Source organism: Nomascus leucogenys, chromosome 4, assembly GCF_006542625.1.
Source record: "Nomascus leucogenys isolate Asia chromosome 4, Asia_NLE_v1, whole genome shotgun sequence".
NCBI classification, from domain to species: domain Eukaryota; kingdom Metazoa; phylum Chordata; class Mammalia; order Primates; family Hylobatidae; genus Nomascus; species Nomascus leucogenys.
This window is the reverse complement of record NC_044384.1, coordinates 121,936,500-121,954,938: the sequence shown is the minus strand read 5'-3', so window position 1 is coordinate 121,954,938 and position 18,439 is coordinate 121,936,500. Positions and strand designations below refer to the sequence as shown.

Genomic DNA, 18,439 nt, shown 5'->3' with positions numbered 1-18,439 from the left:
TTAGTCGAGATGGAGACCGTCCTGGCTAACACGGTGAAGTCTCGTATCTACTAAAAAAATACAAAAAAATTAGCCGGGCGTGGGGGCGGGTGCCTGTAGTCCCAGCTACTTGGGAGGCTGAGGCAGGAGAATGGCGTGAACCCGGGAGGCGGAGCTTGCAGTGAGCCGCGATCGCGTCACTGCACTCCAGCCTGGGCGACAGAGCGACTTCGTCTTAAAAAAAAAAAAAAAAAAAAAAAAAAAAAAAGAAAGAAAGTTCCCTTAGTCTCTGGAGTATTGTTGCAAATAACAAACCACATTCTTTGCTGTTTGTGTGTTAGTCTTTTGGAGCAGTGGTTCTCAAAGCACCATCAGCAGTATCAACCTTACCTGGGATCTTGTTAGAAATGCAAACTCTCCAGGCCCACCTCCTATCTACTGAGTCAGATTTCTGGGGGTGGAGTCTAGCAACCTGTGTTAATAAGCCTCCTAAGAGGTTCTGCTGCCCATTAAACATGGAGAACCACTTTGAGTATATCAAACTCGAAATGCTGTTTGTAGCCCTAGGTTCCTGGTGAAGCTATTTGTAGCATGAAAATAGAAATTTCCTAAGTAGTAATAAACTGACCTGAAAAAAGACTCATTTTTTTAACGATTGTTTTTCTAATCTCTAAGACATATAAAAATCAATCCTCATTGACAACATATTGCCCCTTCTTCAAACACTTCCCCTTCTAGGAACTTTTCTCCAAATCTCCCAGCTAGATAATCTTATTTTGTGTTCTTTGTAAGGTACTAGCCCGAAATAGTATGTTAATAAAAGACGTTGTAGTTTGCACAATAGACATGTAAAGTTTACTTGGTGTGGATGCATGCTCACAGAGTCTGACTATCTCTCGGGGGAAAGAAACACTGCCCAGATTATAAGACCAAGGACCAGGTTCTGGATTATTTGTTATCTGCTCTTTGTAACACTGTGATACTTCTAGGCTTCTGTTATCAAAAACAAATGTTAGATGAGAAAGAGCTTGAAGGTCTTAGGTAAGAGCTTGGAAGGGACAAGTGCAAAATCATTGAGCAAAGCATTTTAAAAAGGAGTCTTGTCTGATGAATCCTCTCACCTCTGTTCCTTTTTGCAAAGCTCAGGAGGCCTCGGAGAGAAGATTATTGTGTTAGTTTGTTAGGACTGCCATAACAAAGTAACGCAGACTGGGTGGCTTCATGAAAATGTATTTTCTCACAGTTTTGAAGTGGGAAATACAAGATCAAGGTATTGGCACCATTGCTGCTTCTAAAGCCTTTCTCTTTTTCTTGTAAATGGCTGCCTTCTCTCTATGACTTCATATGGTCTTTTTGTGCCTGTCTCTGCTTATAAGGACAACAATTATTGGATTAGGCCCTATCGTATAACCTTATTTTACCTTAATTACCTCTTTGAAGACTCTGTCTCCAAATACAGTCACATTCTGAGGTAGTGAGGATTACAATTTTAACATATTAATTTTGAGGGGACAAAATTCAGTCCATAACAATTATGCATGACTTTGATGACTCATTTGTAGATTGAACTTGTTAAAACTTCAGAATATAAATGGGTTGTAAACTTGTAGGTGAAACCTGGCTGATGTATTCCATCAGAGAGATAGCCCTACAACATTCCAACTGGGTCCCTAACGCTACAGATATGCTCCATTACCATCCCCAAATGCCAAAGAATGAACGAGCCATCTAGAAGTAGGCGAACAACCACATTTGCTAAAAGGATAATGTTTCATCCATTAAATAAATGTGATACCTTTTTCTAGTCTGGTATCAATATGGAAGGCATGTGAAAAATGAGTTAGCTGAGAGTTAATTGACTGCGGAGACTCTATTTTCAGTCTCTGCCTGTATTTTTTGAATTAATATACACAGTGGGTGATTCAGCAAAAGGGTTTAAAAATACATTCTTTAACGAAGGATCCCACCAATTTGATGTCTTCATAATTCATGAAGAGTAGACCCATAATAGCTCTATTTTCTCTTCAGCTTCGAAAATAAAAGATGCCATTAGTTTAAATTAGGCTTGTATGTGGAATAATCAAGTGTATCAACAAATATAGTTTGACTCAGATGCTGTTTAAGAATAAATGCCAGAAAAGAACTGGCTATTTCTCTTAAAAAATTAAATATGAAAATTTAATTGACAAGCTAGGGTAAAAGTGTTTTAAAGAGTTGATAGACAATATATACATTTATAAAATTCAATTATGAAAACTCAAAAATGTAATAAGCAAATAGTTACTGTAGACTAGCTACTCTTTTAAAGCGTACTCTTAGAATATAAAGAAAATAGAATATAAGAAATATCATTAGAGACCTGGCTGTATTTGAATATAAAGAATATGTCATTAGAGACCTGGCTATATTTGTAGAATATATAAGCACTCAGGATAGTTGGTGAATATGTAGGTATGGAGTTGCCAAAAAGCATCTTTGCAATGCTGTATTAGGGAGTTCCTACTTTGGCTAGAGAAGACCCACATGGAAAGAACTACAGTGTAAAATGGATTTACTTCATTTATTTGTTTCCCTTGAAAAGTTCAAACCCCAAGGAAGTAGACTGTGGATAGTATTTTATCTCCTCTAGCTGTAAGAAATGAAAGGATAGAGAAGTGAATTGGATTTGTCTGAAAGCTTCTGGAGTCAGGAGGAACATGGGACTTGTGCTCAGGTGTCTATTTCCAGGCATTATTCAGCAATTTGGTCACATAATTTTCTCTAATATTAGATTTTTGTTTCCAGTGGTGGGTAGCATAGTTGAAGAAAAACTTTATGAAGACATAAGGTCTTGATCTAAACCCTAAGAAGGGAAAGAGTAAGTAAATGAGGTTATATACATGAAGGCATACTTTTTTACTTCAGAAATTTTTATTTTCCTTCAGAGTGTATAAAATCATGTACTTTTAATCTATAGAGTAGTTTTCATTCTAATCTACTAGTATACTTTGATAAAAGCATAATTTCATAGGTATATTACATTCGTGGGTCTTGTGTTTATGGTGGTTAGGTCTTTAAAAAAAAAATCTAAACCTTATTTATCTACATCAGTTGTTGACTGCAGATCACAGAGAATACAGAGCCAGTCATGCAGAAAGTACCTGTTTGTCATCCTGAGAGTTCAGACGTGAACTGTAACCAGTGGCCCATTAAGTACCTTCTCTTGTTGTTTAAAGCATATCCTAGCTTTGAAAATTAATTGTTAATGCAGAATGTTGTAATGGAGCCATGGAAGGAAATTCCTGTTACTCCAGTCATAGTAGAGGTTGCGTCAAGTACTCTTGAGTTGCGTTCCATTGTTTTGTGATTCTGTGCTGTTGGAAAGTCTGGGCTAGAGAGTGTTTAGAAATAAGGAAATCAAGAAATAGCACGGTTTGCTTTTTTGGACTGTGTGTGTGATTTTCCATTGATAGTAATGTTGTAATAATTTCTGAGAAATAAAATTCTTTTTCTTTGTTTATAAAAAAGTTACTTGTCAAAATACTCACAAATGCTTTCCATAAGAAAACATTTAACGTTTTTTGCTGTAAAAATGATTACATATACTACATTTAATGCAGTAGAGGACATTCTTGTAATATTGATACAGTAGGACAATATGCATGCCATTCACTATTGTTAACAGTCCAGTTGTGAGATGAAATCCACTATGAAACACAGTAATGTTTAATTTCATATTTAAGACAGAGCTAAATTTCAGTTTAGAAGGTTCTTATATAAAAATTTCAGGAACACCTTTATAAACCAATTAAAAAGGATTTTTGTCTTAAGGGTTTATGTGCCTGGTGTAAGATAGTTATACCTGGTCTAATTTTTTTTTCTTTTTCTGATTTTTACTTCTCACATATTGTATTAATTGTGCTTAGTGTGGGAAAAAAAAAGATGTAGTGACATTTTCTTCTCTTATCCCTTATTTTCTACTCTAAGATACATATAATTTTGCAAATATTTATTTACCTTAATAGCTCAAACCTAGCTAACATTACAGCTAGTTAATGGGTATAATTGTAGGTACGATGAATCATTGTCTAGTAAAGAGACTGTTCAAATATGATTTTATTTTACTGGTTATTTTCCCAGCAGAGAAACTCTTGGGATGAAATAGAGCTCCAAAAAGAGTGTTTTGGGGGAGATAGGAAAGGGAGGATTGGGAGTTTTTAAAGGGAATAATCTCATGTGGTAACAGGCATGAGGTAATAGTCATTTTGATAATATGAAACAAACAAAAAAGCTTTGAACAGGTGAGTATCTGTACAACTAGGTAGAGCGAGAACGTAATGAAATCCCTAACATTTAAAACTAACAATGTAAACTGTAAATGTAATTATCTTTTAGCAAATAACTTTACATGTCAGTTTTCTCCGTGGAAGATTTTGACAGTCTAAGTAGTAATGTTTGAAGCTTTGGGGACAGAATCTTTACGCCCTTCCACTTCTCATCATTCTCAGAGAATGCCAAGGGCTGGAGACATTTTTATTTAGCTGATAGCAGGGAGAGCATCGCTGGAAGAAGAGCTAACATTAATAACACTCTGTGTGGGCCACTGTCCTCGGCACGTTAGGTAAACCCCATTTTACCTTCACAAGAAGCCTATAAAGAAGACAATATTATCATCTTATATACTTAGTATTTATATCACTACAAATAATTCAAATCATTATTTAAATAAATATATTTATATTATTATCGATGATCAAATGATGTAAAAAGCACATATTACTTACTTAGCCAACCAAATATACCCAGGCTAAATTAGGATTTGAACCGTGGTAGTTTGGTGCCCCAGTATATTCTTTTAACTACTATATTACATTGCTCCTGGAGCCTAATATGGTGGATTCCCAAAGACATAAATGTTGATTGAACTAGGAGATTTGACGTATTTAGCTTCTCATTTTTACAGATGAAGAAACTGTGTCTTAGCGAAGTTGGGTTAAACTCTACAGTGTTACATCACAGGGTGAGAGTCAGAGCTGGATGCAAGCCCTGTTCAGTCTAGCACCAAGGTCTGTGCTTTCTTCCATGAATCCACTGAGTGCAATTTACTGTGATCACAATCACATGTGATCCTCTTTTGGCTGCCTGTGACAGCCTTACAAGTTTATTTTTGAAGCTCAACCCATTGCTTACATAGGGAAGAACATTCCTAAGTTATAAAGAAGAACTGGTGAAAGGACATCATCCAGGTGTGAAATGGGAATCCAGAGCTTGTTTTCTTGATTTATCCGTGCTCAGTTGTGTGTGCCCCGATGTTCATTAGAGTGTTTTAAGTGTCTTCACTGGGTTACAATAACATGGTTTTTTTTCTCTCTCTCTTTCAGGTATGGAAAAATTGTATCTACAAAGGCAATTCTTGACAAAAACACAAATCAGTGCAAAGGTATGTGTAAGGGCATCTGTACCCTGAAATCTTGCCTATGCTATCTGATTAATGGTTCTTCCATTGTGGAGGTCCAGGTACCAGCTGCACAATGATCACAATGCATGGTATGGAAAACCTCTTTACTGATGCCAATGTTTTGATAAGTTGTATTTATAGTAACATTGCTCATTAATTTTTAACAAACAAAATGAAAATCACAAATCAGAAAAAGTATCAAATTGCTTCAGCATAAAACTAAATTACCTCCTAAAAACTTTGGGGTGTCTGATGTGAATGATATCATCAGTGATGCAAATTGATTTCCTATATAAAAATGAGGAACTCTGGGGAAAACTTCCCCATGCAAAACACATTTTAATTTATCTGTTCTTTAAAGCTTTAGCAACATTTGTTGGCTATGAATAAATTTACTGATGGGCCTATTGTATTAAGCTTCAGCTATAAGCATCTCAGGGATTTCAGAGTTGGTATCTTATTAAGACAGGCTTTTGGTTTTCCTGGAAATACTTCTGAAGTCATTGGACTATATCTGTGGCTCATGTTTCTTCATGTCTGGGAGTCCTATATTCTTTTAGAAGTTGCATTAAGTTAATCGTGGAACCTGTATGGTCTCTCTTCATGACTCAGTTCTTACTGGAAAATTGGAATGCTTCTTGTAACATGCTGTTTGTTGTTACTTTAATCTTTGTTGTAACACTGAAATCAAGAAGTATAGCAGAGCCAGGTTCATTCTAAACACTGCCTCTATTTCATATACAAATATAATGTGCACAAGTTTTAGGAAAGAACACTCAGAAACTCCTGTATATGTATCTCCTCACCTACTTGCATAATGGTAGTCAGATTAAATTCAGCAATTAAAAAAATAAAAATATTCCATGTCTTTTATAAACTCAGAAATGAACTACACATTACAAGACAAAGAATAATATGGCATGATTTCTTCCACCTCATAGTTTCAAGTCCCAGTTGGAAAGATACCAAGAAAACCAAGAAACTAATTCTAATATCCTTATTAAGATTACTATATCACCCTAATATATGTGAGAGTGTAACAGCGGTATCTAAAACAGAATTATCGACAAACCACTGTTAGACGAGAATATAGAGATTTCTTTTTGGGAAATGAAGTTTATAAAGTCAAGGTAGAATGGGTGAGCTTGGAACAGGTGGGTGTTCAGGAGAGATAATTTCAGAATGTAGTTGAGTAGACTCATGTAGCTGTAAAAAAAAAAAAAAAAAAAAAAAAAAAGTACTGCTGGGCACGGTGGCTCATGCCTATAATCCCAGCACTTTGGGAGGCTGAGGAGGGTGGATCATAAGGTCAGGACTTTGAGACCAGCCTGGCCAACATGGTGAAACCCTGTCTCTACTAAAAATACAAAGATTAGCTGGGCATGGTTGTAGGTGCCTGTAATCCCAGCTACTTGGGAGGCTGAGGCAGGAGAATCGTTTGAACCCAGGAGGCAGAGGTTGCAGAGCTGAGATTGCGCCATTGCACTCCAGCCTGGGCTACAGGGCAAGACTCCCTCTCAAAAAAAAGAAAAAAGAAAAAAGTACCAGTGAGGACAGAAAGAAGAAAGGGGTTAAAATTTTGTAGGTTTTTAAATGATATCCTGGATATTTTAAATTTAAAATTTAATTTAAAATTAAAATTTAAAATTTTGAGCAGACAAAATATGATTCTATAGGTGTTTAGTAACATCATTTCAGCAAAGGTGCATGAAATTGAATTATAAAGGGAGAGAGTGGAAGCAAAAAAAAAATGTAGGCTTTAAAGCCATAGTACAAGAGAGAAATTAGAAAAAATCAGCTTAACTATTACTATTAGGGTAATAGGAAGGGGTTCACCATGAAAGTTTTTAAAGGTAGAGTTGGCGATTGACTCTAACGGTGAAAGAGAGGAATGTATGAAACAAAGCCTACATGTTGAGTCTTCCGATTGGGAAAGATGCCTGTACCTCCTGCTGAGGTAAGAAGTCCAGAAGTAGTAGTAGTAGGTTTTGGAGACAAGGTATTGGACATGCTGAGTTAGAGCCTCTGGCATGGCAACCATGTGGAAGATGTCAAAGAAATTGTAAGAAAGCCCAGGGCTACAGATGCTGACTGAAGTCAAAGGAGTAGATAAGATTACCAAAGAATAATGTGTAGAAGGGGAAATGCAGTGGAGTGAATTAGGGTGGGCAGCTGAGAACTTGGAGAACATTTGAGAAGAAAGCTGGGCCATGACCAAGGGATGTTCTGTTACTCTTGGCCTGTGGGAAGCATGTGGCATGTTAGAAGCATTAGAATGCTAATTATATTGCATCTAGACCTGCCCAACCCATATACAAAGTCTTGGGTCAGGCAGTTAATAATATTGATCAAGCACCAATTAGAAGCACAAATACTGCACAGATAAGCAACACCTGGAAATCTCAATAGATAGACTCATAACTGGAGTGGTCAATATGAAGGGATACTTCCCTATACAGAGTTTTGCTCAAGCATGCTGATATCTATTGTCACAGTACAACACTGAAGACCACGAAAATGTAAATTGCCAACATGCAAAAACTGTACCCTTCTATAATTGTGAAGGTTTGAAGCAAAAGGGATGTAACTAAAAATGGGTGGTCAGGGTCTCCAGAAGCAAATTATATAGTGGGAGTGTGGGTGCTTATCAGGACAAATTATACTATGGGTATCCTTACCTCAACTCCTAAAATCCCTATCCATGCTATTTTGCAACTGCTTATTTAATTTTCTGTTTCTGTAGAGAGATTCCTAAAGTCAGTGGAAAGAGGGCATGTGTGCTATAGAAAACTTATCTCCAAAGTGGGATGTGTGAAGGGTGATACAAGACTGTTTATTGGAGATGCTAAAAGAAAATATTAGAATTTACATCTCTCTTTGTTTTTTATATCAACTTTTTGTGAACATTATATATTAATATAATCTTACAAATACATAGATTTTAAGTAAATATGAAAATATTGAGTTTGCGCTTCAAAATACTTTTCTCGCTAGTGATATGAATACTGGTCTCACCAATAAATATGGAAGAAGAAAAGGAGTAAGAGAAGGAGGTAAAAAAGGAAGGAAGAGAGGGAGGGAGGAAAGACGGGGCTGTGGAATAGCCTAGGAAAATCACTTAAAGAAAGGCATCACTTAAAAGAGGAAAATCACTTAAAGAAATTGGACAGCAGTTAGGCCGGGCACAGTGGCTCACGCCTGTAATCCCAGCACTTTGGGAGGCCAAGATGGGCGGATCACGAGGTCAGGAGATCGAGACCATCCTGGCTAACACTGTGAAACCCCATCTCTACTGAAAATATAAAAAATTAGCCAGGCGTGGTGGCGGGTGCCTGTAGTCCCAGCTACTCGGGAGGCTGAGACAGGAGAATGGCATGAACCCAGGAGGCGGAGCTTGCAGTGAGCTGAGATCACGCCACTGCACTCTAGCCTGGGTGACAAGAGCGAGGCTCAGTCTCGAAAAAAAAAAAGAAAAAGAAAAAAAAAAAAGAAATTGGACACCGTTTGGACTGTTTGCCCTGAGGGTAATACGAAGAAGGCAAAGTGATCATGTGTCCATTGTATGCTTATAAAGCCTCCCGTTGCCTTGCTTATCCTCAGCATGTGGAATCTGTGCTTAGCAGTGGTGAGTGAATCACAACCTTCATCAAGCACATCATGGGGGAGGTGCCCTGTAAGTCGGCAAATCATGATCAAAAACATACTACTATCACTTTCATGTTTTTAGAAAAATACTATTTTAATGATACGCTGATATATATTATTTTCCTTTCAAAAAATAGACCTTGACATAGTCATGAGAAGATATGATTAGAAAGATAGCAATTATAGAAAATTGTGTATAATTGTTCATGATGACCAAGGGAATAACAGGAGAAAGATATGAGGTCATGGAAAGGTTCAAGGAACTGATAAGAACGAGTATTGAAACAATCATCTAAATGTTTATTGGAATTGCCAAGAAATGAAGCAGGAGTTGTATTAGAAAAAGTGACTAATCCAAAAGGTATCTGTGGAGAAATGATGGGATGGGGAATGATACTAGGGATCTGTAGACCATGATGAAAATGAAGACTAGTTGGTTATAAAATTTGATGATATGAAATTCTAAATTGGAGATTTTAGGTAGGGAAGAAACCATACTGAGAAAGGCGGAAAGGGGCCTACCACTTACAGGTCCAGTGGGAGGAGGGATGTGGGAGAAAAAAGAAAGAAAACTCAAACTTGAGAGGGCTACAAGGGAAGTGTTGTCCTCAGGGTAAGTTAGGTAATGATGGGAAACATGCAAATTAAAGCAATATGCAGTGATAGTTTATAACCACTGGAGTAGAAAACATTATAACATGCAGGCCATTCATGCTGTTCACTCTGAAACTGGTTCATCCATTCTTCATTGGTACCATGCTAAATTGGAGCAGCTTTTTTTAAAGTCAGTATGGAAACAGCAATAAGGAGCATACAGTTGAAACTAGTTAGTCTGTTGAGAATGTTTATTCAAATATGTTATCTAAACGTATGTTTTAAATTATGTACCTATGTACAACTTTGAGCACTCTCATTTTCCTTACTAGGAAAAAATATAGGAAGCATCCAAATTCTAGCTTATGGAGCATATACAACTGTTATGTAGCTGTTAAAATGGTAGTCATAAAGACTAGATTATGCCAAGCCTAGAAAAAATGTTTATTATGTGAAGTTAAATCAATATAAATGGATATAAAATAATGTGTACACTGAATATGGAGCTATGTAAATATTTTAGAGTCAGGATCAGTGTGGTTATGACTGTGTCAGATCCAGGCTGCCTGGGTTGAACACTGCCTCTTCACTTAGTAGCTGTGTGACCCGTGGTAAATTAGTCAACTGCACTGTGCCTTCTGCAAGGTAAGAACATCAGCAAAGTAATAACGGAGCCTCACTCACAGTGTGTTGTGATGATTAACAAAGTTAATACATGGAAAATGTTTGACGACACCTCCTGTTACTTTTGTATAAAATACTGGCAATATCAAGCAAGACAAAAATGTTTGTTTTAATGTAGTAGGATTATGGGTGATATATTATTATTATTATTATCTTAACATTTCTCCAAATCTGTTCTGTTGTCTTTTTGGGCAGGAAAAAAAATACAGCTTTTGGAAAAATTAAGCTGGTTTTAATTATGTTTATATTTTGGTTGTTCTTTCTATGGAACCTGAGTAACTCATGACTATATGATTCTTCGTTTTTGTAAAATAATTCCAGATGAAAATAGTGAAGAATTAGGAGAGAATAACATGTTTTGCTTTTTAAAATAATAGGCAGAGGTTGAGTCCTTCTTGACCATTGCTTTATTTAGGAAAGAAATTACAGGATGTGTGAGGCGGCTTTTTCAAACAAAATCATTAAGAGCATCAAGACTGTCATCATTAGAGAACACAAATTGGATTTGGTCTTCTCTGTGACACTTGGTTTTGAATCCTTTGCAACTTTATCTCCAGGCAAAGGCTATACAATTAAATCTAAACATTATGAACTTAAGGATTTGTTTATTTTTATTTTTAAAGACATGATAGTAATTCAATTCTTCATTAGCTGTTGCACGTACAGCATATTGTGTGTTAAGTTAGTCTTTACCAAGGTATGAGAAAGTCCGTGAACTTGTCTCCTTAGAGATAAAAAGAAAAGATATCAAAATTAACCTGATGCATTAAACCAACAGAATTGAATCCTATTGTAGCATTTAAAAGAAAGGCTTTTATGCTCTCCTGAATCGCACCGACACCCTGTAAGTTAGGGACAGAAGTCAGGCCTAGGTAAGCTTACTCACTTTTTTATTCCGGAAGGGGTTATCAGGAACTCTTGCAACATAACCTCTCGTTTTCAAGATTATTCTTTCTTGGGTGGTGGCTGCATCAGCTTTCATTCTGTATAATATGACAACATACAACACAACAGTCACCATCAAGCCAAAATGACCAGAAATTGCTGAACAAAGTGAGTAACAGCTCCAGATGGGGAGTAATGAAAAACAGACCACAGTTCATTCAGATATTCAAACACAAGGACTAAATAAGAGCTATTGTACAAGTCACAGAGATTTGCACTGCATTTTTTGCTTGTTTGGCTTTTGTTTTCCCCATGTGTTTTCCTTCTGGATCAGTATATTTGCTAATTTAAAAAGTCAGGGAAAATTAAATGAAACCTATTGGAAACAAGGTGTAAATCTTAAATGAATTCACTTGTCTGTGCCTTCTTGCTTTCGAAGATTGGTTTCCCTTTTCTCCCTGCACCCACCAGCCTCACCACCATCATATTTCTGACAGGCTATATGTTTAGAGTAGAGGGAATGAGTAATGGATATTCCATAGAAAGTTTCCATGCCTATTAACCATAAGATATAAGAGTATATAGAGTGTGCCAAACATACCAGCTCACTTCTGAGGGTTTGAAATACTCTTTTGCCTTTGTTGTCACAGGCTGGTTAAATTATATTTATGGAGCTTATGTTACCTTTGACATTACATTGAGCCCTTAAAATCAAAATTGGAGACAAGTATCCAAAAGTTCTGAAATCATCCATGAAGGATATCATTCATTCGTTATTAAATAAAAGCATAAATTGTTATTTTTTCTATAAGAGAAATAATTCTGCATATGACACTTATTTTATAGAGAGGATTTAGAGCCCATCTAGATTGTCTCAGAGAGTGGTGTGACTTTGTTACTGGACTGAATCCACTTAGCAGTTCTAGAATCACAATCATGTTATACATTTTAAAAGTATTTCTAGGTGAATAAATATTAGGCCATACACTTGGATGACTTTGGAATTCATCAGTTTTATTTTACTTTTCTTGTTTATGCACTGATGGAATATTTATACATGTGAGGGAAATACATATTTCTTTCTTTCTTTTTTTTTTTTTTTTTTGAGACATAGTCTTCCTCTGTCACCCAGGCTGGAGTGCAGTGGAGCTATCTTGGCTCACTGTAACCTCTACCTCCAGCAATTATTCTCCTGCCTCAGCCTCCCGAGTAGCTAGGATTACAGGTGCGTGCCACCAGGTGGCATTAATTTTTTTTTGTATTTTTATTAGAGACAGGGTTTCATCACGTGGGCCTGGCTGGTTGAACTCCTGACCTCAGATGATCCACCTGCCTCGGCCTCCCAAAGTGCTGGGATTACAGGTGTGAGCCACTGCGCCTGGTCAGAAGTACAGATTTCGGTGTTGAACACCCTGGACCTGGAAGGAGGGCGGGATATTATATTTTGTTATATGTTTAGGTAGAGTAATTACAGGACATGAGGTATCCTTTACCTATGGATTAGTTTTTTTTTTTTTTTTTTGAGGCGGAGTCTCGCTCTGTCGCCCAGGCTGGAGTGCAGTGGCGCGATCTCGGCTCACTGCAAGCTCCGCCTCCCGGGTTCACGCCATTCTCCTGCCTCAGCCTCTCCAAGTAGCTGGGACTACAGGCGCCCGCCACCACGCCCGGCTAATTTTTTTTGTATTTTTAGTAGAGACGGGGTTTCACCATGGTCTCGATCTCCTGACCTCATGATCCGCCCGCCTCGGCCTCCCAAAGTGCTGGGATTACAAGCGTGAGCCACTGCGCCCGGCCGGATTAGTTTTAACAAGTGACACTGACGTGCATTCGTGGTGAAATATTTAAGTGGAACTATTTAACTCTGGTGGATAACAGATCTTTCCAGGGCTGGTCCACATGGAAATCGAGCAAGCAAAGGAAGAAACCAACACCATGGAAAGCCTCTTTTCTAGTAGCTTTATTTCTTGAAAGCAGTGGAAACGAAAATAAATGTTCTGTGAAATTTATGAGTGTGAGGAATTACATTTGGAGAAGGATAAGCACCTCCAACCGGATGGGCTCACAGTCTGTTGAGCAAGAAGCTCATGAGGAGCAAAATGGCTTGAAAAACACATTTATTCAATTTTCATGTAACCGGATTAGGTTATCCCCCGCCCACATCAAAAAAAAAAAGAAAAGACAAACAAAGTTACATTTTAAATTATATTTCTCTTTAGAATATGAAGTGTGTAATGTTTCTCTAGCCTTGTTTTGTGAATTTTACTCTAAGCTACTGTGGTATTAAGTTTACCACTAGTCATAGGTCATCAGTATGTAAACTTCAAGGTTCGCTTTATTTGATTTTGATATTGGCTTTTGTTTTCATTTCAGAAAAGGTTAGCATATGCAGGAACTTTGGAACCTTCGTTAGTGCATCAAGTTTACTCAGAATTGTCCTGTAGGTACCTTTTACGTACAATTTTTATCCTGTGACTCTTTTAAGAAAATACCAATTTTTATTGTCTTATAGCCAAGTTTGGAAAGAATATCCGCTTTGATGGTAAATGGTCTTTATTTGTTGTCTACAACCCAACCAGACAACTACAACTAAAGGCAATACTTCTGCCAAAATTAGCTTTCCAAACTTATTATTTCCAGTATCAGGATATTAATTATGTTATGATTATTTAGTGTTAACTTTGAGAAGTCCTTGATATAAATGTAAAACAAAATAGGTATTTATGTTTCGGAAGTCATACAGCTACATGTTTTTCAGTAGGTTTTACAGCTATATATTTACTCAGCATTTGCTTGTAATCACTTAATATACATATTAGACAAAAGTAAAATTATCCACTAACATGAAATATAACATCAGCATTGCTGTTTTAAGCATCAACTTGTATTCAACAGCATTTAGTACTGTAACCTACTTCCCCCAATGCTTTTGTACATGCAGAACATGCAGAAATGATTTTATTGGGGAAATATTTTTTTTTTTTTTTGAGACGGAGTCTCACTCTGTCACCCAGGCTAGAGTCTCGGCTCACTGCAACCTCCGCCGCCTGGGTTCAAGTGATTCTCCTGCCTTAGCCTCCCAGGTAGCTGGGACTACAGGCGCATTCTACCATGCCTGGCTAATTTTTTGTATTTTTAGTAGAGACGGGGTTTCACTGTATTAGCCAGGATGGTGTTGATCTCCTGACATCAGGATGCGCCCGCCTCACCCTCCCAAAGTGCTGGGATTACAGGCATGAGCCACTGTGCCCAGCCTGGGAAAACATTTTTAAAATAATTGTTGAGGAATATAAAACGGCTTAAAAATAAAATGATAGAGTTACATTACTTTCACCCATAAACTGAATGTTACTTTTACTAATCCATGTTATCTGACTAAACAGAAACTGTCGTCCAGGTATTCTATTTGCTTCCTTGCTCCTGTCTTTCACTTCCCTATTTTAAGGATTTGACTCATGTCGATAAACATAAAATGCTCTCTCTTCCTACCTCTAATAGTCTATGTAAATTATTGCTTCCAAAAGTCGCCTTCTCAAAAAGTCCTCCAAGACTCTACTCATCCTATCTAAACACCTTTACAAAACCACCTCCTTTGGGCACCATCTGTGTGTGAAGATCTAAGGATACCCCATCTCTCATGCTTTTATGATTAGTTTGTGTCCTTCCTCTAGATTAAAAACTCCCTGGGACCCAGGTAATTAGGATTATTGCCAAAGTATTGAGGAGGCAGGACAGTTCTGAGTAGTCACTTAGATCCCAGTGCTTTACCTCGGTCTCTGAGACCCTTTGATGTTACCTTATGTAATTGATGTTACATCAATGGAAAGCACAAGCTTGGCCAGGTATGTGTTCCATAGGCCTGTACAGACACCAAGAGTACCAAAAACATACAGATGCATATGTTTCTCTCAGAGTTATTCTCTAGAAGTATTCATTTGTGTGTGTGTGTGTGTGTGTGTGTGTGTGTGTGTGTGTGTGTGTGTGTGATAGAGTCTCTCTCTGTTTCCCAGGCTGGAGTGCAGTGGTGTGATCTCAGTTCACCACAACCTCCACCTCCCGGGTTCAAACGATTCTCCTGCCTCAGCCTCCTAAGTAGCTGGGATTACAGTCATGCACCACCATGCCCAGATCATTTTTGTATTTTTAGTAGAGACAGGGTTTCACCATGTTAACCAGGCTGGTCTCGAACTCCTGACCTCAGGTGATCCACCTGCCTTGGCCTCCCAAAGTGCTGGGAATACAGGCGTGAGCCACTGTGCCCGGCCAAAAGTATTCATTCTTAATTCAGCATACTTATTTTGTTAATGTGGAGTTATTCTTTTTACTGGTTTAAAGCTATTCTTGTTCATTAATGATTTTATTAATATATGGCAAATTATATTTACTAATGTATATTTAAAAGATATACAAAATATAACAATGTATTATATAATATATATTATATATTATACAATTCGTGCACTGTATAATAATGTATATTTAAAAGATACATTGTATAATAATGTATATTTAAAAGATATACAAAATATAACAATATATTATATAATATATATAATTATATATATTATACAATTTGTGCATTGTATAATAATGCACAAATGTGATATTTGTGTGTATTCAGTTAAAATTTATGTAAACTTGTAATACTATGTAAATAACCTTTTAAATATAAAAAAGACACAGTTCTTCAAAAATTTTCTAATTGAAGTCTATGCCAAGAAATTCTCTAAGTTATGATCTTAGTTTTCTTGGACAAGTCACATAACATCGCTGAACATCTGTTTTTCAACTGTCAAGTGAGGTTATCTACACCTGCAATACAAAGCTATTTTCAGAACTACATGGAACCATGTTTGTTATATGCCGGGCACATACATCAGGCAAATGTTTCTATGGCCTTGGACTTGGATTTCTTCTAGGAAACCAACTTGTTTAGAGTTTGTATGTAACTTACATAATTTAATGCCATTCTGAGTACATTTTAAGTGTAAGAAATGTGTGTTTTATGAATTGACTTGTGTTTATTGAGATTAGCTTTGTTAGTAGCAAAAAGTATAAGTACTTAAAGGATGTCTCTTTCATACCTTTTGGTGTTGGCTATATGATAGCTTCAAGATTTTTTAGGGCCTATAAACCTGATGTGTTTGAGATAAAGCACATTCCATCACAGTGACAGGTGATGGAATTCATTCTAGTTGAGTTGTATAGGTTCTGGGAAAAAAATTTTCTTTGTTCACTCCTTTGTTATGCTATTCATTCTGTAATATTGTTTTACAAGTTTAAAAGAAAAAGGAAAAAAAATACCTAAAGATTCTTGACTCCTTAGTTTTTTAAACTATGGTAAAAGCATCTAACATTTAAGGCATGGTCAATCATCATTTGCTTTGATGCTAGCAATTGTTCTTATTAACTTATTGGTTAATCACGTTGATACTAGATAGCTATTCTTTTTCCTTTCCTTTAGTAAAGAAAAGAGAACTCTGGGATATGAAAGAGAAAAACTCATGTACATAGCTGAAAAACAAAACAAAACAAAACAAAAAAAGCTACAAAAACCTAAATTGAGTTTGAAAGGTGAATGTACCACTTGATATGCTTCTTCAAAGGAGTATAAGTGAGCTCAAATGCCTGTTTATCTATAAAATATTGGCAATATAAGTCCTTTAATATGATCATTTTAGAAACAGGTATAATTTTCTCCTTGAGTTGTGGAATAAGAGAAAATTACAAAATTTTCATTTAATTTCTACTTCTCTTAAGAGAAAGGCAGTTTATTTTCACTGCTAGGCATACAGATAGACCTATTGGTCATTCAGCTAACATCAGCCATGAATTAGAAGAAACCCGTATCATAAAGCATATTTGGAACACTTTTTCTATGCCACTTTTAAAAACACAATTTCTTTCGATAAACAATAGGAAGCTTAAGCTGCAGGTATCACAGCTGTTCATATTCTCGGGTCTTGTCCACAATACAAAGAGCAGGAGCTGAAACAAATGATTTTAGGGAAGCAACTGTCAAAGAACACACTGGGCCTTGGGCTTAAGGGTGATGCGAAAAATAACCCTGTTTGAGATATACTGAATGAAGTCATGTGAAATTCCATGAGAAATATAAAGCACCTTGGAATTTATGTCTTTGGGACACTTGCTGCAATAGATAAACCAACAACTGTAGCTTTTAATCAATGAGAAGGATTTTTTTTTTCTAAAAAAGAAGAATTACATAAGGTAGAATTAGGCTCATTAAAAAAATAGAATTAAGACACTGTGGCTTAAAATTTTCTCAATCTTCCCATACATTCTTTCGAATAACAAGGGGTTCAAAGTCAGAAAATTCCTAATTTCACATCTAAGATATAAGGAAATTATTGATAATACTGTATCTTTTTATAGGGAAGCAGATGATAAAATTGAGAAAATGACAAGAGAAAAACTTAACAAGTCAAAGATTCCCGTATAAAAAATAGAAATTTTCTCAGTCTATCTCAATTTCTGGCCATTGTTTTGAACCAAATAAGAATAACTCCAAGTGAAATATAAATATATATATAATTTTACTATATATACATATATTTACATATTTATTCTACATATATAGTCATGTGTTACATAATGATGTTTTGGTCATTGACAAAACTCATATATGACAGTTGTCCCATAGGATTATACCATATTTTTACTGTACCTTTTCTATGTTTAGACATACAAATACTTACCATTGTGTTACCGTTGCCTACAGTATTCAGTATTGCAACATGCGGTACAGTTTTGTAGCCTAGGAGTAATATGCTATACCGTACAGCCTAGGAGTATAGTAGGCTATACCATCTACATTTGTGTCAGTAAACTCTGTGGTGTTTGCACAATAATGAAATCACCCAAAGATACATTTCTCAGAATGTATTTCCATTGTTGAGTGATGCATGACTGTATATAATTACATGTGTATGTCAGTATATCTGTGTGTGTGTGTGTGTGTGTGTGTGTGTGTGTGCATGTATCACAGGGACAAAACATTTATGAGGTATTTTTATTCAAAGAGAGTTTAAAAATTATTATATAAAGATTTACCTAAAAGTTTATATTTTAGTTTAATAAAATGTAAAAAGGAATCTTGAAATGAAATCCCCATAGTTCTTTGTAATTAAGCATCCGCTATGTTACATAAACCGAAAAGTCCTGGGGAATTTGTTCTGCCATAGGGAGTTGTCAGGT

General features: G+C 36.3%; 1 protein-coding gene across 7 annotated transcripts in view; it reads left to right on the top strand.

The window, feature by feature from the left end:
- RBMS3 (RNA binding motif single stranded interacting protein 3) overlaps positions 1-18,439 on the top strand; it is an 864,792-nt gene that overhangs the window by 312,841 nt on the left and 533,512 nt on the right. For all 7 annotated transcript variants that reach the window (XM_030812232.1, XM_030812235.1, XM_030812230.1 and 4 more), the window contains exon 3: positions 5,340-5,398. In XM_030812232.1, the coding sequence (XP_030668092.1) occupies positions 5,340-5,398 (59 nt within the window). The remainder of the gene's footprint in view (positions 1-5,339; positions 5,399-18,439) is intronic.